Raw genomic sequence first — 23331 nt, 5'->3', positions numbered from 1 at the left:
TTTTTTATTTTCATGATTTTAATTACTTCTGTAATGTCATTGTGTATGTATTATATTGGCAAAAATGTGTATATGATAACATAATTAGTTCTAAGTGTAAGAACATAAGGAGAGCTTCTACTCTTGCAGAGTTTCCATCTGTCTGTAGATATCAACATTCAGTGTGCAGATTTTCAGTCCTCATCTGCATGTTATAGCTGGATCATTCCTCAGGCTCCGTTTTGATCCATAGCCCATTGTTGCTTATACACTTTACTAAGCCACCGTTTTCGCTTTGGCACTCAATAATTGTTCATTGAAAGAACGTATGTGACCTCCTAGGGCTGAATAATCTTATGTGGCTCTGTATGCCCCCTCCCCACCCCACTGCCATTGTCCCTAGAACAGTGCTTTGTACAGAAAAAAGTACACTGTAAATATCTATTGTTATTGACTAGGTTATATTGTGAAGGAGGTCACAATCCATTTGTTTATTTGACAAATACTTGTTAAGTGCCAAGCTTTGAGGAACCTGTGATGACCAAGAAGAGACACAGACTTTGCTCTCTTGGAGTTCACATTCTAGTTGTAGAAGAAGGACTTAGAAAAAATAATGGCAGTAGTGATATATATTATGAAAGGGGATGTTTACAATAAATAGTAGATTCAGCCTGGCAGATGGGAGACTAATGTTGTCAACGTACAGGACCAGGTTTATATTGTGCCTTTAATTTTTGAGTTTTGGATCTCCCATTTCCTTATAAACCTCCTGCTTAACAGAATAGTTCATAAACATATATGTAAAATTCTTTGTAGTCCTCTGAATAAAACCACTGGTGCAAGAGCTCCCATTTTTTCACCGAGGGCTCAGCCGTGCTTTCTAGTCACAGCTAAAATCTCATGGCTTTTGGGTCCCCATTGTCTACCACAGAAAGTGTGAGACTTAGACCCTTCACAGTTTGGCTCCATTTTCTTTTTGAGCCTCATCTTCTGCCACATATTCACCTCCTACATTTCAGCCATTCTGGACTATTCCAGCATCTTTGCAAATGCCCATCTTTGCTCATAATGTTCCCTCTGCTCTCTCTCCTCTCCCGCCTTGCTAGGCTATGAACTCCAAAGACTGTGCAGTAGTCACCATGGTATCCCCAAGCACCTAGCACAGCCTGACATACAGCAAGTGCTCAATTAGTGCTTGAATAAATGAGTGAATGGATGAATGCATATGCAAATACTATTTTATCATCTAATCCATCAGATAGTTGCTCTTTGCCTGGGGGGTACAGAGGTTGACCTTAGTACCATGAATTGACTGTGTTCTAAAAGCATATTTTCAGTGATTGTTCACAGTATCTTTTTTCCTTTTTTTTAAAGTGTGAATCTTAAGTGAGGCTTGTTACACTATTGAAGAAACCAGTAGTGACATTTGAGAATGGTCCAAGTCTTAAACACCAGATTGTCAGCAATTCTCATGTGTCCACAAAGCAGAGGGGTCTGAATTTAAATGAGACACTTTGATAGCTTGACGGATCCTTAGCCTGATTCCAGAAGTTGTGTTTCCGTGACCCAAGCCTGTCAATTTGCCTGGGATGACAAATCAATTAGACAACAGAATCAGTCTGACAAACTTTATGGGGGCAGTTGTTTGGGTTTGAAAATTAAATTGATAGGGTTTCAACCAAATTAAATGAGTGGTTTGGGGCCGGCCCATGGCTCACTTGAGAGAGTGTGGTGCTGATAACGCCAAGGCCAAGGGTTCAGATCCCTATATAGGGATGGCCAGTTAGCTCACTTGGGAGAGTGTGGTGCTGACAACACCAAGTCACGTATTAAGATCCCCTTACTGGTCATCTTAAAAAAAAAAAAAAGTATATAGGGATGGCCAGTTAGCTCACTTGGGAGAGTGTGGTGCTGACAACACCAAGTCAAGTATTAAGATCCCCTTACTGGTCATCTTAAAAAAAAGAAAAAAAAGAAAAAAAAATGAGTGGTTTGGTATCATAAACACACTTACATTGAACCCTTGAAAAATGTTGCATATTTCTCACTCTTGACAGCCTTGACAGTAAGAGCCAAATCAAGATAACAAGCCCATGTTGGGGGTGAACAGTATAAAATAACAACTTCTACTATTTAATTAATGCCTACCATGTGCAATTTTACTTTATAGCTCCAAGATAGACTCAATCAGTAATTCTCAACAGAGAGCAATTTTGCATGTCTCTCTGCCCCCCCCACACACACACCTCTGCAATGTCTGGAGACACTTCTGTTTGTCACAACGTGTAGGAGTGGGGTACAATTCTGCATCTAATGAATAGAGGGCAGGGATGTTATGAACCATCCTGCAATGCACAGGACAGCCCTCCCACATCATAGAATTATCACGCCCAAAATGTCAATAGGGCCGAAGTTCACAAACCCTGTATTAAATGATACCTAAGAGCCCCTTGTAGCTCAGATTCTGGGATTTTATGAAATTAGATAATGTATGTGAAAGAATTTTATAAATTGCAAAACTCAATTCAAGCTGCTGTGACATGATACAAGCCACGGCTGCTTCTGCTCTTCCTTCTCCTTTCTGGTATCTGTCTGCTAGTCAGCCCTTCTGTTCCTTGCCAGATCCCTCAGAGGCTTAGGTCAAAGGAGCCAGGAGGAGGAGTGAAACTAACAGTTCCACCTACTGATAATTCAGTTTGAGAGAATGTTAGCCCAGGAGGCATATGTGCACCGAATTTGCAGGTTTTTTTTTTTTTTTTTTTTTTTTTAAGCATTACCCCATCAACCTGTTGAGAAAAAGTACAATGTGTACTGCTTATTTGGAAGGAACAAGATAACAGATTCCTGAAGGGTGTTGGTGTGCTGCCGAACACCCGCAGACTCCCGCCAACCCCCTTTGGACGGGCGGCTTCACCCCTCTTGAGGTATACAGCCACTGTCCCTGGGAACCTGCAGCACGATGCCTTATTTTTAGGGATGTGTTCATCGAAATGCCTGGGAAAATCAAGCCTCTTGACTTTGTGTCTGTTTATCAAGGCCAGTCATCCATTGACTGATGTGTTTTGCCATCACAGTGTCTGTGAAAAGAAGCTGTGCTTCAGAGTTTCTGGCTTCTTGTTGGGGCTCCAGGTAAATTCCGAGTATTTCTGCCTCCATTTCGAGAACTCCCTTCACGCTTTCAAACGCTGAGGTCACAGAAACACCCCAGTGCCAGGGGCCCGCCTGCTGGTGGGAGTGTTCTCTCCACTGTTTACTCCAATGGGTGGTGACAACTTGGCACAGGGCAGTAAGATAAATGCTCAGGGTAAAGCCAAATCTTGGAAACTTTTTGCAGAAGCTGGTCATCTTTTCTACCCCGATCCCCCCATCCAACCCTCCAATTGTGGCAACGTCTTCCTTCACAAAATAATTATTCTGTAAAGCATGAGGTCGTGCTCAACTTTTATGACAAACACCACTCTAGAACTTGAATTATGACCTTTAAGTGACATTCTTTAAAATAATAACTAACTTTTTTTAACACATTGTGTGCCAGACATTGCCAAATGACATTTAATCCCAGAACCAGTCCTCTGAATTAGGTGCTATTACTAGAACCATCCAGAGATGTGGAAGTGGAACTGAGGTAATTTGCCTCATGAGACGTGGCTAGTAAGTGGCACCGTCATGATTTAAACTCATTTCTTTGAGTCAGATCTCTACTCTTAACAAGTATGGAATATATTTTGTTATGAGTGTACATTGTATGCTAAGTCATGCTTAAGAAGTGGCTACTAATAATAAAGACAAAATTTTATGGTATGAATAAGGAACATCAAAATAGAAATCCAGCCACGGATATAGAATTACCTGTTGGATAAATACATTGTAAAACCTCCCATTGAATTAAATTCCAGCTAGTGGTGGAAGACCCCACTAAATATATCTTCAAGTTGCAATTTGTCAGCTGGTCAGCAAAGAAATCTTTTCCAAGAATTCCAAATTGCATAATCATCTTAAACACAAACACTCTCTCTCTCTCTCTCACACACACACACACACACACACACAACACACACACACACACACACACACCAAGAGCTGTGAACAAAGTTAACTGGCAGTCTGAATAATTCTAGAGTAAACTCATAACTATTTTTGATCCTAGGTAAAGACTAATTTGTACACAATGGAAATATTTCCCAGTACCATGGTATCCCTTGCCCTCTAAAATATTGCACTTTTAATCCTAATGAAAGTTATTCTGAATCAATATTAAACAGGGAATTCAAATCCTTGATGAGTTCTGCTTTAAGTCTGAGATTACCGTGAAATTTCACTTTAACCCAACAACAAACTCAACCTACAACAAAGAAAACATTCTAGCTAATAGTTCATAATAATAATAGCTTGATTTGAATGTATATTTTTCTGTGCTTGTTTTATATGCCAAACAGTGAGTAAATGATTTGTTTCAATTATATTGCCATGTTTATTTAATTCCAGCAGCCTTCAGTGAAGACTAATGCATTTCTAATGTGTGCAAGGATAGCTTTGTGTTGGGAGGGGCCTACCTCAGGGGATTTGGCATCCACCTGGGCGATTGGACCTTTTGCATCAGTGTGGCAAGTCTCCTCAGGTTCTTTCTGGAAAAGCCTCTGCAAAGTGCTATAGCCAAGGATTAGGTGAGAAACAGGCTTACACTTGGATGCCTGAGCCACAATCACCAGTGGAGAATCACATTGCAGCTGACCTGCTGGGAATGGAATCTAGAGACTCTGATATACCAGTCTCCACTAGAACGCACAGGCTAGGCTTCTCATACTGACTGGTTTAAAGTTAGCTGGGATAACCTTTTGCCTGTTTCCTGTAAACACAAGAATCTCACATAGGGGCAAGATTCTTGCCTCAGGTTCAATATCTTTTTTTTTTTTTTCAAGTTCAAATGTCTTATGCTAACATTCCTTGATCACTTAGTGCTAGGTTCTGCACTAGGAGCTTTAATAAGTCTGTGCCTCAGTTTCCTTATCTCTAAGGTGGAGATCCTGATAATATCCCATATAGATATTGTGAAGATTGGAGTGAGTTAATACACGTAAAGAGGCATTCAATAAGCATTAGCTATTATTATTATTATTTTTTTTTTCCTTTTTGTCTTTTTCCGTGTCCAGCAACGGATCGCAACCCTCAGTGTCGCCCCCGTACTGGACCGGGACCGGCAACGGGATCGCAACCCTCGGTGTTGCTCCCGTGCCTCACTCAGCCAGTGAGCGGGAACCAGTCTGTATGTGGTATCCGAACCCTCAGCTGGAGCGCCACCACGCTCCCAAGCGGCGCACTGTAGCAGTGCGCCACCGGGCCGGCCCAAGCATTAGCTATTATTGTCACCCTTTTTGTTTGTTTGTTTTTGTGGTTGGCCAGTGTGGGGCGAACCCTTGACCTTGGTGTTGTGATACTGCGCTCTAACCAACTGAGCTAACCAGCCAGCCCCCTCAACTCTTTAGTATTTGAAGCATAATTCAGTTAACTGAGTTCAGTTAACTCAGAGGCAAGCTCCACGAGGACAAGGTCCACCAGTGACTAGCACAGTACCTGGCACACTCTGGGTGCTCAATAAATAATTGCTGAATAAATTAAAGAATGGAAACAAATGCTTCTGTATGTCTCTTTTGAAATCTTAAGAAATTATTCACGTATGAGTGTCAGGAACTGAGCCAGCAACCTTCACCAGAGAGTTCTTCCAGGTCTCATAAATTTGGCCATTGGTGTTAAGCAGAAAACAGCTTAGAATGAGGGGGAAATGCAGCTCAAAATACTGTTTTTAGAATATGTTAGAATTTAAAAATTGGTTCTGAAATTAAGTCCATTGCTCAGCATAGGAAACGGGGAGAAATGGCTTTTCATACTCAGCAAGTGGAATGTATGTTACTTAGCCCCAGTGACTGTTCTGCACATCTCCTAGACCAGGGCCAGGTAGTAAATACTGTAGGCGTTGTGAGCCATATTGTCTCTGTCTCAGCTGTTCAACTCTGCCATTTTAGTGCAAAAGCATCCACAGATAATACATTTTTCTTTTAAAGAAAGGATATGATGTGTTCCAATAAAACTTTACTTATAAAAAACAGATAGCAGGCCATATTTGGCCCATAGCCATAGTTTTCCAACCTGGTCTAAAGGATGTATAATAGTCATAAGTTAAGTATTCCATTATATGTCCCATTTCTGAGAGAAAGGGTCACATTAGCTGTATAGTTGCTTTTTCAAGGTATTAAATAAATCACTTATTTTTTAATATATCTAAGCCGTTGGCCTCAAGAATTCATTGAGCAGCACACCATATAATTTATTTATGGTATATTATATATGTTGATAAGGAGAATCGAGTTTTTAGACCACACAATTTTCTTGAATGTGTTAAGCTAACTCGGTGCTCTATTTTTTAATGGCCTCTAATGAAATCCTAATTTTATTGACTCATATTTGTCTTTATTGCATCTCTGAACCTTCTCACTTTCTTTTTAGGATTTTTAAAATTGTAGCAAAGTATACATAACAAAATTCACCATTTAACCATTTTTAAGTGTAGAGTTCAGTGGCATTAAGCACACTCACACTGTTGTGCAGCCATCGCCACCATCCACCTCCAGAACTTTCTCATCATCCCCAACTGGAACTCCACACCCATTTAACACCAATTCCCCATTCCTTCCTTCCTCCAGCCCCTAGTAACCACTATTCAACGTTCTATGAATCTGACTACCCTAGGTGCCTCATATAAGTGGCATCAGATGAATTTTGTCCTTTTCTGTCTGACATTATCAAGCATAATGTCTTCAGGGTTCTTCCATGTTGTCACGTGTCAGAATTTCATTCAAGGCTAAGTATATTCCATCATATGTACATACCACATTTTGTTTATCCATTCATCCACTGATAGACATTTAAATTGTCTCCACGTTTTGGCTGTTGTGAATAATGTTGCTGTGAACATTGGTGTACAAATATCTGTTCAATTCCCTGCTTTTAATTTTTTTGGGGGTGTATATCCAGAAGTGGAATTGCTGGATCATATCATAATTCTGTATTTAATTTTCTTTTGAGGAACCATCATTCTGTTTTCTACAACATCTACATTTTATATTCCCACCAGCATTGCATGAAGGCTCCAATTTCTACATATCTTTACCAAAGCTTATTTTCTATTGAGTTTTCTTTTCTTTCTTTTTTTTTTTTTTTTCAAAAATAGCCATCCTAATGGGTGTGAAGCCGTACCTCACTGCAGTTCTTACTTGTTTTTGTGCAATATTTGTAGTTAGTGTAAAAGATATAGTTAATTTGAATATTATATTAAACCATGTCTGGTGTAAATGAGAATTATATATGCAGGTATGTATACATGTATATATGCATTTATTCTTCTAGCTCCAAAATTATGTGAGATGGTTTCTAAGAACATGTAAATAATAAGATGAGTAATATAAATAGATCAATTCATGGCATTGGGAATATAGAAGAAAACTAAACATGAAGCTAAAACTAAAAAAATAGCCCAAATTAGATGACTACGAAAGTGTGTTGTAATGTCCCATACGATTACTAAAATTGGAGTGGAAAAGTCAATCCCTGAACTTCATAGGGCCATAGAAAAAAGGGAAACAGGGTCAGTAACATGATTTGTTTATTCCAGATGACAAAAGCCCAGGGAAAAAAGGCTTTTCTTGGTTCATAGATGTAAGAAATAAGCTATAACTATTTTAAAATTCTTAAAGAGACAGTTATGTTACTGACACCAGCTGATTTCAGATGGAAAGCAAACATAGTTTTTAATTAAATTATTGGCGTTGGAATCATAAATGACTCCATAGCCTGAACATTATAAGATAGTTTTTGTGTAAAATACTAGTTGCAAAGTACAATTAAGAAAACAAAAAATCAAACCCCACCTATCTCAGCAGAACAATAAGGTCTGTTCCTTTGGACTTTAGTCAGTCAATGTTTTATGTAGTACAATAGGTAAAATCTTGAATTGCTTCAGACATATTTATGAATGTACCTGGCATTTCCTTCCCAGGTCACAAATTATAAATATATGTGTGTTTGTAAAAATAGTCTTCTTAAAAATATATCCTTACCCTCTGTTTGGAAGGAGGGGAAAGATCTTCATGTTCAAATCTGATACTGAAATTTCTTTTTCAACTTGAAACTACAGGAACTAATATATCATTTTCAAGTTTATACTAGAGAAAACACTTCATGATAACTGGAGCTGTTGTGAAACCAACTTGAAGAGCAAAGAAAACAAAAAATAAGAATAAAAGCCACATCCAACAGATGTTTTTAAAGCACTGAGAAAGTTTGTCTTAAAAATTACTCTAAAATTGAAAGATATATCATTTTCAAGTTTATACTAGAGAAAACACTTCATGATAACTGGAGCTGTTGTGAAACCAACTTGAAGAGCAAAGAAAACAAAAAATAAGAATAAAAGCCACATCCAACAGATGTTTTTAAAGCACTGAGAAAGTTTGTCTTAAAAATTACTCTAAAATTGAAAGAATCTGTCTGAGGTTTTACCCAGAAGTCTGGATGAAAGATAACAACTGACATCTCTTGTGCATTTACAATGTTTCAGGCACAATTCAAATTGCTTTGTACATATTAACTCATTTATTCCTCTAAACTAAGTGAGGTGTTAATACTGTCATCGTTCTCATTTTACAGGTAGGGAAACTGAGGCATGGAACAGCTAAGTATCCTTGCTCTGGGATATACAACTAGGAAGTGTTAGAGCTGTCATTCACATACAGCCACCAAGTCTGGCTCCAGAAGTCACACGTTTACACACTAAACTGAGTTGCCTCTTGATGTTAGAGCAGATGAACCAGAGAAGGACTGTTTTGGTCAACTGGCAAATAAATGAATATCTCAGATTCCTTCTGCGTCGTTATAGTTTTGTCTTTTTTTTTTTTTTTGCATCTGGCTGGTATGGGATCTGAACCCTGACCTTGGTGTTATAAGACTGCGCTGTAATCAACTGAACTAACTGGCCAGCCCCTGTCTTTTTCTTTAGATGGTCAAACTCAGCTTAATTATCCTTGAAATTTCCCTTAATATTCTTATATATAATTCCTAGTACTAAATATTCAAAAATGAATGATGCTCCAGGTTCTAGTTAACTGTTGAAACCATATGCAGCCATTAAAGATATGTTTTCACAAAGTTTTAAGAACATGGAGGAATGCTTATACAATGAAGTAGAGTAGCAGGATGTAAATTTGCAAGAAGCCAAGCTTCAGACCCTCCACACCCCCAAAAAAAAACTAAAAAAGGGAGAATTAGGAATTATTTCTTGTTTACTTTTGTTAATTTTCTATAAAGTTTGATTGAATACTTTTATAGTCCAACAAATAAAACACTTTATTTTTTGTAAGGCCAATTAGAGGCTGGCCATTTGGCTCAGTTGATTAGAATGCAGCCTTAACACCGAGGTTATGGGTTTGGATCCCCTTACCGCAGCCAGAAAAGAAAAAAGAAAAAAGATCAGTTAGAGCCTTTCATCACAAAAGCATAGTACACAGTTATTACCGATGATCTTATTGTATGACTTAGAATCATTTCCATAGAGCCCTGTGCTATTTGAGTGAAGGAGGCACAGTTCAGACCTGCACTGCCATATGCATATGTCATTTGGCTACTTAGTTTTAAATTAAATAAAATTTAAAATTCAGTTCCTCAGTCACATTAGCCACATCTCAGATGCTTAGTGTACCTAGTGATACCCTTTCTGTCATCACAGAAAATTCTATTGCACATCATTGGTTTAGAAAAAGGAACAAAGAACCTGGAACCTGAAGACTAGGAATCAAGTCCTTCTACGAGCTGACACTTGCTGTGTGAAATGGAGCGATTTACTCACCCTTACTATTTCCCCATGGGCAAACTGGGACTAATGATCGTATCATTACAGAGATTAAGAAGATTGTATAAGAGAATGCAGGTGAAAGGTCTCTGAAAACTGTAGCGTACTTGACCAGGTAGATGTTGCTTCACAAGTCCCCTGCTTGAAGTTAATCTAGCTCTTTGTGGACTGATTCCAAATCCGTAATGGTTCACGCCAAGAATTTTGCCTAAACGACAGCATAAAAATCAGATTTACCAGGCTTTACTAGTTTCTAGACCAAGTCTGTGGCAATGTGGACGTTCCATTTCTCCTTGTAAAAAGCTTCAATACAAAAAAAAAAAAGGAAAAAATTTTTAAATAATAAAAAACAAAGACAAAATAAAAGGCTTCAGTACACAGCTCTGTATCTCTTACATAACACCTCCTCGAGGTTTTCTTTAATCATTAAAAGTTCTCACTGTAAATACATGGCTGTATTTACATTCCTGCAATAAAAGACTGCTTTAAAAAGGGGGGTGGAGGAGGAGGCTGTATTCACCAAAGAAATAAATGGGGTTTGTAAACTTCTATATAACTAAAGGAAATCAATCTGAGTTGACAGTGCAGGAGTTAAGAAAAAGATGTTGCCATTTGCTGGAAGAATGTGAGGTTTTCAGCCATGACAGCCGGTTCTCTAAACGTCAAAGCTTTCAGGGTTCTGATTAAAAGGAAGCACTAGCTCATTCTGGTATGTTTTTTCCGAGGCACTTCTGGTTTTCCCTGCCAGACAATTCGACTGTTTGGGTAGACTATTCTAGGGCTGCTGCATTTCCAGAGCGGCCTCCACCTATTTCTCACTTAACCATCCCATGTCCCATCAAGCAGCGTGAGTCTTGCGAGTCTTAAGGGGAGAGAGGAGTCGGGTGCCAGTGAAGTCGGTGCGGTTTCCCACTCACGCTCCCTTCCGCTCCCCCAGGTTTCCGCCCGCCCTGGATGCCGTTGACATTATGACCGCAGAGGATTCCAGCACAGCCATGAGCAGCGACCCGGCCGCCGCCTGCTCGGCCAAGGTGCCCGAGGGCGTGGCGGGCGCGCCCAACGAGGCGGCGCTGGTGGCGCTGCTGGAGCGCACCGGCTACAGCATGGTGCAGGAGAACGGGCAGCGCAAGTACGGCGGCCCGCCGCCCGGCTGGGAGGGCGCGCACCCGCAGCGCGGCTGTGAGGTCTTCGTGGGCAAGATCCCGCGCGACGTGTACGAGGACGAGCTGGTGCCCGTGTTCGAGACAGTGGGCCGCATCTACGAGCTGCGCCTCATGATGGACTTCGACGGCAAGAACCGCGGCTACGCCTTCGTCATGTACTGCCACAAGCACGAGGCCAAGCGCGCCGTGCGCGAGCTCAACAACCACGAGATCCGGCCGGGCCGCCTGCTGGGCGTGTGCTGCAGCGTCGACAACTGCCGCCTCTTCATCGGCGGCATCCCCAAGATGAAGAAGCGCGAGGAGATCCTGGAGGAGATCGCCAAGGTCACCGAGGGCGTGCTCGACGTCATCGTCTACGCCAGCGCGGCCGACAAGATGAAGAACCGCGGCTTTGCCTTCGTCGAGTATGAGAGCCACCGCGCCGCCGCCATGGCGCGCCGCAAGCTCATGCCCGGCCGCATCCAGCTGTGGGGCCACCAGATCGCCGTGGACTGGGCCGAGCCCGAGATCGACGTGGACGAGGACGTGATGGAGACCGTGAAGATCCTGTACGTGCGCAACCTCATGATCGAGACCACCGAGGACACCATCAAGAAGAGCTTCGGCCAGTTCAACCCCGGCTGCGTGGAGCGTGTCAAGAAGATCCGCGACTACGCCTTCGTGCACTTCAGCAGCCGCGAGGACGCAGTGCACGCCATGAACAACCTCAACGGCACCGAGCTGGAGGGCTCGTGCCTCGAGGTCACACTCGCCAAGCCCGTGGACAAGGAGCAGTACTCCCGCTACCAGAAGGCGGCCAAGGGCGGCAGTGCGGCCGAGGCGGCGGCGCCACAGCCCAGCTACGTGTACTCGTGCGACCCCTACACGCTGGCCTACTACGGCTACCCCTACAACGCGCTCATCGGGCCCAACAGGGACTACTTCGTGAAAGGTAAGTGCAGGCTCGTCTCCTGGGCGGGCCCCCTAGAACCACCCCCATCCTGGGCGGGAGGCATCAGGACTGTTGGGGCTATAATTTACTGAGCCAGGGGACGTTGAGCCTCCCCCCTCCCCACGCCGTTCAGGTTTCCATTCTGTGTTCAGTTCTTTGCTGGCACTGGAAGCAGTCACTTCCGTAGCATTGGAAGAGATACACATGGTTCTGGGGTGAGGTAAAATCATGGGAGCGTGCAAGCTCTTGCATTCTGCCTTGCCAGGGTCTACTGGATTTGGGACTAGTCCACCAATCTCTTGGTACTTACGTTAAAACCTGCTTGTGATAGTAAATCTTAAGATGTTGGTGGGGGGCAATGTTTTTTGTTTTTTATAATCGTTGATGAACATATAATGCAACTAAGCATCACACTGGAAAATAAGATACCTAAGTTCTGGGTCCTACTGTCCTATTAACTGAGATTATGACTTTAACCAGTCACTTTAACCTCCTTTGGTCTGTTTTCTCAAGTGTAAAATGAGGAAGGTGGACTAGCAGATCTTCCAGATCTAACTTTGTTACAGTCTATGACTGTTTTCCTTTACTGAAGTTGCAATTACAATCCTAGGAACTCACCCTGCGGAGTTCACCTTTTGCACTAAACAGATATACTTAGGGTGCAAATCTAGGCTGAAACAGACTGTTTGAAGCATCTTTACCAGCCCATTAAAGAGCAAAGGTGTAGCCCATCTGCAACTTAGACTTAGAGCAAACAAATAAATGCCAAGAACCGTGGGCTGATGTCTGCCTCCTGAACTATCACTGTTGGGTGCTCATCATTTTTTGTGTTGCTATTATAAGCAGGCAGCATAAGAGGCCGAGGGCGAGGTGCAGCTGGCAACAGAGCCCCAGGGCACAGGGGTTCCTACCTCGGGGGATATTCTGCTGGCCGTGGTATATATAGCCGATATCATGAAGGGAAAGGAAAGCAGCAAGAAAAAGGATATGAACTTGTGCCGAATTTGGAAATCTCTGCCGTTAATCCAGTTGCCATTAAACCTGGTACAGGTCAGTATAAATCAGAATGAGAATGCATCCGTTCAGCCTAATCCCCAACCCTCTCTTTGAAGTGAGTCCAAGCCTTTCCTCTGGCTCTTATGTCAATCCACACATGGGCTCCTCTTCTCAGAGGCAGCTAGAGACTAGGCAAAAAGACCAGGTGGCCCCCTGGACCTTCTTATCTGGAAATTAAGGGGATAGTCTAGTTCAGACCATGTTCACGTCAAACTTTCAGGTAGTAAGTTTTTCAGATGAGTGTCACCAGTTGTTAGACTTTTTCTCAATCAATGGCCAATTAGGCAGAGGTGACAGGAGAATGAAGAATATGAGGCTCTCTGTAGCAAAAGACAGCTAAAACCAGTCTTTTCCTTACTCAGGCCTATTTCTACCCCCAACCATCAGAAGCCGGAGGGTGCAGTTTATTGCCAGCTCTGAGGGTTATTGGGAAGGGTAGAAAATTCCCCTTCAGAAGCAAATGGCACCATTTGCCCCTTGTGGTTTGAGCAAACAAGAATGCTTGAGGCCAAGACAGCAGTGAAAGTTTTTGCAGCTGCTAATTCTCTGGATTCTAATTTCCAGCACTCATTTCCTCCTCTACCTGGATTAGTAGATTAGGGATAGGGATGCTCAAGTATTTCAAACCAGGGACCTTGAACTTTGCTTTCACCTCCAGACCTCACAAACCAGTTTGCCAACGTTGTTCGTGCCCTTGGTCGCCTACTATGTGGCAGGTCTTCTAATCCTAACCCACAAAGAATTTTAACTCCACTGTGTGGGCCTAGCACAAACTCGGTAATAGCATACACTACAGAAACATCCTAACACATGGAAAATTCAGTCAGTGGGTAATTGGAGTGATCCTCCTTCAGACCTCTTCCTGGCTTCACAGAAGGTAAATTGAAAGAGCTGTTTGAAGCTCAGCTATTCTGATTTTCTTCTGGTTGAGGATTGTACATTTCTTCCCCTTGGTAAAATAGAGTCAAGGAATCTGTGCATTTGGGGCATAGGTTCACATTGGCCTCATACGGCAAGAAAGCATTTTCCAAAGAGGGCCTCCTTTTGAAGTAAACCTGTGAAAAAATTCTACAATCTGCAGTTAAGTGACTGCATAGACTGGATTTCCTTATAAGTGCCATTGGCATGATGGGCAATGTAAAATTGATCCCATATCTCTCTGTAACTCCATAAAATAGAGCCTGGATATAAGAGTTGTCACTTTTATTTTGGGGGGAAGGGACTCCTGTTAGCTAGTTATAATAGCTTAAGGTTTACCTAGAGAAAAGAACCACTAAACAATCTTTAGCCATGTAAAGTCGTGTCCTGGGGCGTGTGATAGAAATTCCTGTGGGCAGGTAGCCAGAACAGTGCAGGGTTACTTAGTACTACCCTATGTAGCTTAAACTCAACCCTCTGTGGGCCACATCAAAACTTTGTATTTTAGGAGAGGCACCAGGACAGTGGTGAAGTATTTGGGGACAATACCAATGGAAGATATGGTTGGAAAGGCAGGTAAAGGAAGGTTGAGGTTTTAGGTGTATTTTATTGAATGGCTGTACCATTGTTTAGCAGATAATTATTTGTCTCTTTATCTTTGATCAAGTCAATCTTTATTAGAATAAAAGTACCTACCATTGGAGAAAAAATATAAATGACAGCATTCTTTGTGTACACATTTCGTATTCTTGCTTGGCCTTTCAGTACACACGACATGCACTACACAGACTCTCCCAAATCAGAGCTGGTATCTTTCCTTTTGCTCTGTCCTTATCATGCATTGACATTCAATAACTGCTGTTTGAATCTCTGGTTGAAATCAGTCCTTTGGACTTCACTCACAGAAAGTCTTTGAATTGGAAGGTCCCACCAAAAAAAAAAACAGCCACTCTACTGGTTCAATACTATAAGTGATATTCGAAAATTAGGAAATTTTCCTTTCTTTTTTTATTATATATTTTTCTTGAATCAGTAGTGTGGAAATCTGAAATACAGGGTGGGGAGGATGTACGCAGATCTCTGAGTTCTCGGAATGAAACCCTCAGCACCTGCTCCTTGAGAAGCGGTGAAAGTGAACAGGGCAGCGGGTCTGGTGATGAGCGGGTGAGCCATAGGGAGTGGGCAGGCTCGCTCTCACGCTGGTTGGGGGTGATGAGCAGGTGAGCCATAGGGAGTGGGCATGCTCGCTCTCACGCTGGTTGGACCTCAAGCCTCAATCTTACTTGTTCTGAGCCCATTTTCTCAGAATCAAAAGGCCCTTTCTTGCTCGCTAGGGCATCAAGAGTAAGATTCAAAATGAGATATTCCTGTAGAAGTAATAGAAAATGTTGGTGCGGAAACCTGACTAGACCTTCCTTCCATGGTGATCTATTGGGCGACTCCGTACCCGTGTGGTTCCTTTTATAAGACAAGCAGGGGAGTTATCTGCTTCCTCCCATCTCTTTCTCTTGGGTAGCCTGGAGAGGCCTGTGACTGCTGAACTTGGTTTTTAAAAATACCATACAGCAAGTGATGGACCCTCCTCAGTGACTGAAAGTGATCAACCTGTTTTGCTTCTCTTGCAGTGGCCATCCCTGCCATTGGACCCCAGTATTCCATGTTTCAGGCAGCCCCAGCCCCTAAAATGATTGAAGATGGCAAAATCCACACAATGGAGCACATGATCAGCCCTATTGCTGTGCAGCCAGACCCAGCTAGTGCTGCTGCAGCTGCTGCCGCCGCCGCTGCTGCCGCCACTGCTGTCATTCCTGCCGTGTCCACGCCACCACCTTTCCAGGTACAGTTCTTGGGAGGTCACTGTAATTTGTATGTGAAGCCTCTCTTTAAGGTGGATTCATTTAGCACCTGAGAATTTACTATGTGTCTAGCTGTCTATCAGAACAATGGGGTTGGGTGATACAAACATTTTTTAATGTGACTCGTGACAGAAAAGGAAAATTTTAAATAATAATTGTACTACCTTAATATTATCATTGTGTTAAAAATGAGAATCAAGATACAAAAATGACATGCAATTTTTCAGTGTCATAATATTATACATATCATGTTTTTGAATGGCAGTTTAGTTCATGTTGTTAAGAAGCTAATGTATGAAGTCCAGGAAGGTATTTCAGGTTTTCACTTTCCAAACTTCAGCTCAGTGAAGATTTTTTTAAAAAACACTGACATCCCCCCCATATATATGATATATATTATATATGAATGGGTGTATGTGTGGGGGGAGAGAGAGAGCTAGAGGGAGAATAACTGTACAGATACATAAAATTTTACAAAATCTGCCCTTACTCATATCCCACTATTCCCACACTAATCTTTCCATTTCGGCCCCTTCCTTACCTTTGCTCAGTGTTCTCTTATCGATGGTCTCTTCAGTCTTATCTGTAGAATCTTCTCCATCCACCTGTCTGAGAGAAATCCTCTCTCTTTTACTTCTCCATACTATGTTGTTATTTGGCATATGGCTGCCAATATGTTTCTGAATGGGAGCCACACTGGAAAGTGATCTCCCAGCATGGTTTCTAGAACCTGACTGTGGAACACCTTCGATCATCCTCCCCTGCCTTGCAGGCATTCACAGCTATACTATGTTGTTATTTGGCATATGGCTGCCAATATGTTTCTGAATGGGAGCCACACTGGAAAATGATCTCCTAGCATGGTTTCTAGAACCTGCCTGTGGAACACCTTCGATCATCCTCCCCTGCCTTGCAGGCATTCACAGCTGTTCCTGTTTAACCATTTTGTATCCAAAATTTCATGTAGCCTTTGCAAGCAATAAAGAAATATTTGCTGATGTAGACATAATCACTTTTGCAAACTGATTTTCTCAAAGTGTTCTCAGTCTTTACAACAAATCTGTGGTGTTGGTAGAGCCAGGGATAACATTCCCTTTTGACAGGAGGGAAAACTGCAGTCCTTTCCCTTCCTCTCCCCCACCTTCCCACCCCATCACATCCCTTGCCCAAATGTGTTACTTTTCAGAAGTCACATACCTAGTGCATACAGCCAGGACTGCAGCCTGCGTCCCTGATTTATGTGTGCCCTCATTTATGATCACTTGTTAGCATGCCTGGGAAATGTTACTTGTGGCAAAGGCATAGTTACTTATGCTGATGAAAAAGAAATCTTCAGCAAAATTAGAGGGAGGAAAGGTGAGAAGTAAAACAAATTCCATGAAACAAATGCAGGAGAATGGGGATTGATGTGGAGCCATTATTAGTAAGATTACTTACAAGCCTCAGTGCTCACAAAAATTTGGCATAGCAGGAGGATGTGAAGACCACGTTATAACACTAAAGCCAAGGGTTCAGATCTCCATACTGGCCAGCCACCAAAAAAGAAAGAAAGAAATTCACAGACCAGCATCAATGCCATTTTAACCCATAGTTTCAATTTCATTACCTGAATTACAGGCAGTTTTCGAAAATGTCGAAAGGGTAAATGTTTCCTCCACTACCACTACTGCATTTGTGGTTTTCTTTATCCCTCCTCTTTGATGAGGCCATATTAATAAAATTGTACTGTACTTGGCTCTTTACGAAAGTGCTTTCCATTTTACAGATAAGAAAATTAAGGCTCAGGGAGATGACAGAATTGCCTAGAGCCACATGGCTGGCCAGGAGCAGAATTGGGATTGGAAGGTCAGGTGCCTGATCTATGCTCTGTCCTTGTATCACAGTGAATGCCATCTATAGAAGGGACATCTGAGAGAATGAAAAGAGAAGCCATGGATTTGGCGAGCTGCTCTTGAGTTCAGGTTGACAGAATAGAGTCTGAGCCTTGGTATTTCTCATTGCCCTAAAGAGGATTTTTGTCAGCCCCCCTCCCTGGGCTCAGAGATGATTTTTATCAGAAAGGACAGACGAGCAGGGAGAGCCCTTCCACACTCTTTGGTTGCCACTCACGAAGACTGGTGACCTTTCACTCTTCCTCCTGGGTCATTCCTTCAGGGGCTGCCCTCTCAGTGGAGGGAAATTCACTGCCAAGGCACCCACCCATACCAGTCTCCATAGATTGCAAGGTTTTTAAAAACAATCAGGTAATAGTGCAGTTTGTTTCAGACCTGATATCATTACTACAACCCAAGGGCTTAAAGGAAAACATCTTTGGGCAAAACAAACAAAAATATAAACCATTCTGCCTTACTCTTTTACAATCTTTCATATTTCCATTCCAGACCAAACAACCAATCTTCTTAAAAAAATAATCAGGGTGTAGTTTGATCTGTAGTTACATAGAAGTGACTGCAAGTGGTTTTGGCTACCATGCTTGGATTTCATTTATTCTCACCTTAAATCATTTGGTGGGCGAGAAGAATTACAGCTCACCTTAAACTATTTTGCACCACTAAAATGGGAAGTAGGAAGCTTTGATAGGATGTTATACTGGTTAGCAGAAAGTGGACAGGTACATCTCTTGTGTTTGTAGGTGTTCAGTAAAGATTCAAAGAATACATAAATATATGCACACGTGAATTTGGATATGCACACAGTACCTGACACCCAGTGAGTGAAGACTTAGCATTTCTCACTCCCTATCTCTGTGCAGCCCTTCCTTGGGACACCCTGACCAATAGCAGAAACACATGGAAAATTTGAGTGCAGTGGGTGGCAACTGGCCAATGGGTATTGTAACATAGCTGAGCCATGAACGACCCTGATCTTTATCAATTACCACCCAGTAATTGGACACATGGTAGATAGATGCTCAAAAAGTACCAGTTTTTGTTTGGTTCATTTTTGCTTAGGTGTTGTTATAAATCACCAAACACACAACTTAGGACAGAATCACTCATTTACTCAACTATTATTTACTGTCCATAGTTGCTTGTCCCTGGGCACTGAGTTGGGAACACAGTGGTAAAGGTGTCTCTTTACTTAGTGCTTATGACCACTTAACATGCTCAAGTTAAGCCAATTGTTTGGGACACCTGGAACTCTTAGCGCTTCTGGCTGCATTGTCATTCACCCGCCCCCAGCTGTGAGCCGGTACATATCGACATGCATGATTTGGTGTTGGAGGAAGCAGCCTGACCCAGCTGTTGGACTGGACTGTAGCACATGGAAAGGTTTCTCTCAGTTATCACCTTCCCTGCGATTTTCTGCTTTTGTGCATTTGTTATTTACATTTGGAAAACATTGCTTGTGTCTTGCTGTGAACCACAGTCTTCCCAGTTCTGAAGCTTCTCTCCCTGGTTGTAAAGGGGTGCTGTGAAATCCACATATAGTGTTGCAGGAGGCAAGAATTATAATATAAGGCCAAAAATGTGGCCTCTGGAGTCGCACTTGCCTTTGCTTAAGAGTTGTGTCACTTCGTGCAAGTCATGTAACACATTTATACTTCTCTATATAATCATAGTTCCAACTTCACGGGTGGTTGTGATGGTTCAGTAATGTACAAAGCACTTAGAATAGTGCCTTGTAGACAGTAGTCTCAGTTATTATTGTTACGATAATCATTGGTATAATTATTATTTTGAGTACAGTTGAAAAAAGTACTCCCAGGTTAGAAGTTCCTTTGAATATAATTTTGTGACTCTGATTTGCAGATTGTGTAAGAGAAACAACTAATTTCTTTATAAAAATCCAGGAAGAATTCTATTTAGCCAAACATCCCTTTTTCCGTTAAGCAGCTCACAGAACTAGCTCCATGGCAAACACAGTCTTCCCATCCCTACTCCTATTTGTTCTGAAAACATAGTATATTACACTATATTACATAGTATGTTCCCAACCTCCTCCTCATTTGGAAATTCCTCCTTATCCTTCAAAACCCAACTCACATGTCCCCACTTCTGAGGTGCTTTCTCCAAAGTGCTTTCTCCAACTCCTCAAGTTAGTCGGTTTCTTCTCTAAGCTTTTGCAACAATTTGTGTATATAGTGTTGTCATTATCTTGGGTGGGAGGTGGTGGAAACCATCACACTGGCTGAAAATTATGTATGGTCACAGTCTTTTAAGGTCGCAACTTAAGAAGCTGTGCCTTTCCATTAAGTTGGCACAGTCTACTCTCCTCTGTCTTTTTGAAACAGATCGTGTCCCATCAGTTAAGTAAGAGTTGAGACAGCTGGCGTGTAATTTGGGGCCATGTTTTAGGGAAAATACTTATTTTTAATTACTGTGAGGTGAACTGTACCGATGGTAGATTCTCAGCTCCCTTGAGTGAAGAGGTGGGTAGAAGATTCCAGAGGATTTCAGCTTTCCCTCAGCCTTTCAGGTCTCTCACTTTCACCAGTGTCTTACCATTGAGTTTGAATGAGCCTTGAGGGTGCGACTCCACTTTACGTCTTTAATGGCTCCTACTCCCCTCCCCGATGAGAATGGAAACCTTTGCTTTTCCACCTGTCCTCCCAACCCCTGGGAGATGTTTGTTGAATGAACGATCGTTACATGCAAGGATTCTTTTTGCCTCTCCTCCTCAGGGCCGCCCAATAACTCCTGTGTACACGGTGGCTCCAAACGTTCAGAGAATCCCCGCTGCCGGGATCTACGGGGCCAGTTACGTGCCATTTGCTGCTCCGGCCACAGCCACGATCGCCACACTACAGAAGAACGCGGCAGCGGCCGCCGCCGTGTACGGAGGATACGCAGGCTACATACCTCAGGCCTTCCCCGCTGCTGCTATCCAGGTCCCCATTCCCGACGTCTACCAGACATACTGAGGGCAAGAGCAGAGACAAACCACAGAAACACCACTGAAGGAACGCTTTATTTATGAAGAAAGAACGTGTCAGATTAGCACACGCATGAAACCTGAAAGTGAAGAATAGTTATCAACCATCGTGCGGAAATATTTTATATACATGAAGTTTTCACTAGTTTTTTAAGACTATTTTCACCTTAGCAGGCCTGTGTTCATACATTTCTAAGAGACTTGCAATGGTTCGTGCCTTGATACCATCTTTTAAAAATTTGTATACTGTACTACATTTGTATAGAGGTTTTTTTTTTTTAAGGATATATTTTCAGTATGAAGGTTATTTTCTTAACTTCTGCACTCCAGAGATTTCTATTTTGTAGTACCTTCAATAATATATCAACTATATATTAAAAAAAAGCACACTTGAGCAGCTAGGGAACTATTTTGAAAAGTATATTCAATATTTAAAGATACAAACAATAGTGCTCTAAAATACTATGTAAAACTATTTTAAAGGTTATACTGGAAAGTGCAATTTTAAAATGAGTAAAACCTCTGTATTTCTGCTGGCATTAAGGGTTGATGGTGTTACCATGTGTCATACATGATGGTTCTATTTTTTAAAAAACATAACACTCAATCTGTCCTTAAGCCAACATTGCAAAGAGTCACACTTCTGAGTCCAAACACTGGAAAGCTCTCACCTGTGACCATTATACTGGGCTTTCTCCATGTGCCTTTACTTTTAAACATGCCTCCTACCACATCCCTCCCACCCTCCCTTCCTCCCCCAACACCCAGTCCAACCTCAGTGTTTGGCAAGTCTAGGACCAATGAGTAACTCTGATAGAGAAAAAAACTGATGGCTTTTATACTTCTTCCTGGGTTTTTGTTGGGTTTTTTGTTGTATTGTGTGGTTTTGGTTTTGGTTTTGGTTGGGGAGGTATTTTCAATAGCAGAGTAAGCACAAGGTTTTAGTAGGTTTGCGTAAGATATCTTTGCATAGCTATTTAATTGTCCAATATAAAACTTCAGTTCCTTTTCTAATGCTTTAGTTTATACGTTTTTGAAGTAAGAGTTTGTAGGGGCAAAGAATGTATGTTATTATAGACAAGACCCCCCAAAGACTCTTGTCAGCAGAAAGTTATGCTTCTAGTTGCCTTATGTATGAAAAATGCCTATGGTGGTCAAGGGTGTTGGAAACATGTTTATTGAATGGGTCTTTCCTCCGCTGCTGTGCATTTGGCAGGTGAACTGAATTGGGGTGTGCACATCCAGGCGGAGGTGAAGGAGAGACCTGTAGGAGTTAAAAGATCGTTTGTAAATAACTTCTAATACTTGTTTTTAGTCCTTTTATGTTGCAGAAGTTCATGGTATGTAGTTTAATGAAAAATGAAACCATTTTATTTCAATGTTATTAAAAAGGGTTTTATTAAGAAGTAAATGTATCATGGCAGTGTTTTGTGCCTGTTTAAAGGCTTTTGTTTAGCAGAGTGAATGTAAAATACAGTAAAATATTAATATTGTCATCTATCTTATGAAAGACGTCAACTTGGAATTTTTTTTTAAAGGCTCAAGGAAGTGAGGTGTGCAATAGGAAGACAGTATGCAGTCATGTCTGTGTCATGGGAGCGATCCATAAACTCTTTCCATTCACTGGATTTTTGTTGATGGCTGTATTCTTGTGGATTAATAAGAAGATCATGCCCTTAGCAAATAATTTTTTGTTTTATATTAAGAGATTCCCAAATGCTTTTCCCCCCACTCATGTTGGGATGAGATGAGTTTTTATATGTGTGATATTTATTTAACTATTCTATAAAATTATTAGATGGCTGTATTCTTGTGGATTAATAAGAAGATCATGCCCTTAGCAAATAATTTTTTGTTTTAAATTAAGAGATTCCCAAATGCTTTTCCCCCCACTCATGTTGGGATGAGATGAGTTTTTTTATGTGTGATATTTATTTAACTATTCTATAAAATTATTAAGTGCCTGCTAAGGCCTTTAAACATTCCTAACATTCCTTTCCATCATTCTTAAATGACATAAAGTAATTGTGCAATGTTCTTGATGATGTACCTAGCAAGCTGCATGCAAACTCGAATCTATTGAATGACTAATCCAACAAAATGCAATTTGGATCAGATCCTCAACCCCTTGACTGTGTGAAAGAAGTACTCTCCTTCCAGTGAAGGATTGTCACAGAGGTTCACTCTTTGAAACTCTGCCCCAGTGTTCTTACTGTATTTTACATGTGCCTGTAAATTATTTGCAAAAAAAGAAAAAAAAAATGGTAACTTAACATGGCAACTACCAAACTACCTTAAAACAAATGTTGGTGACATAGCCAGTTAAGTGTCAGTGAGCCTCCTGTCTGTGGTCTTGTTTGTTCCTGTTGTTTCAAAACCATTTCATGTACACTACTGAGGTGAGTTTATAACTTGAAATGTGAACTTTTTTTTAGGGTTAAGAACAAACTATATAAATGTTAAAAAAAAAAAAGTTTTAGAGTTCTGTTTTCAAATGTGCTAGTAGTTTAGTAACTTAGCTGCTTTGTATTTGAGAAGCTTTTATTTAGATCTTGCTCCATTTAAAGTACGTTCTTAGGATGTACGTACTAAATAAAGCTTTCTTTAAAGCAATTTCAAGACCTTATTTTAAATTGTTTTCTTTACGCTGATTTG

General features: G+C 41.4%; 1 protein-coding gene across 2 annotated transcripts in view; it reads left to right on the top strand.

Moving 5' to 3' along the window:
- Window positions 1-23289, top strand: part of RBM47 (RNA binding motif protein 47) — an 82027-nt gene extending 58738 nt beyond the window's left edge. Inside the window, exons 3-7 of one of the 2 annotated variants that reach the window (XR_550036.1) lie at window positions 10815-11971; window positions 12815-13021; window positions 15571-15782; window positions 20426-22313; window positions 22475-23289. Coding sequence is in view for 1 of the 2 variants with exons in the window: in XM_008565936.1 (XP_008564158.1) it covers window positions 10846-11971; window positions 12818-13021; window positions 15571-15782; window positions 20426-20665 (1782 nt within the window). In the remaining variant the exon portion in view is untranslated. Of the gene's footprint in view, window positions 1-10814; window positions 11972-12814; window positions 13022-15570; window positions 15783-20425; window positions 22314-22474 lie in introns of those variants that run through there. The other variant, XM_008565936.1, reaches the window with a different exon arrangement.
- The last annotated feature ends 42 nt before the right edge of the window (window positions 23290-23331 follow it).

Source organism: Galeopterus variegatus, unplaced genomic scaffold (assembly GCF_000696425.1).
Source record: "Galeopterus variegatus unplaced genomic scaffold, G_variegatus-3.0.2 Scaffold214, whole genome shotgun sequence".
NCBI classification, from domain to species: domain Eukaryota; kingdom Metazoa; phylum Chordata; class Mammalia; order Dermoptera; family Cynocephalidae; genus Galeopterus; species Galeopterus variegatus.
The sequence above is the reverse complement of the archived record's forward strand: the minus strand, read 5'-3'. Positions and strand labels throughout refer to the sequence as shown.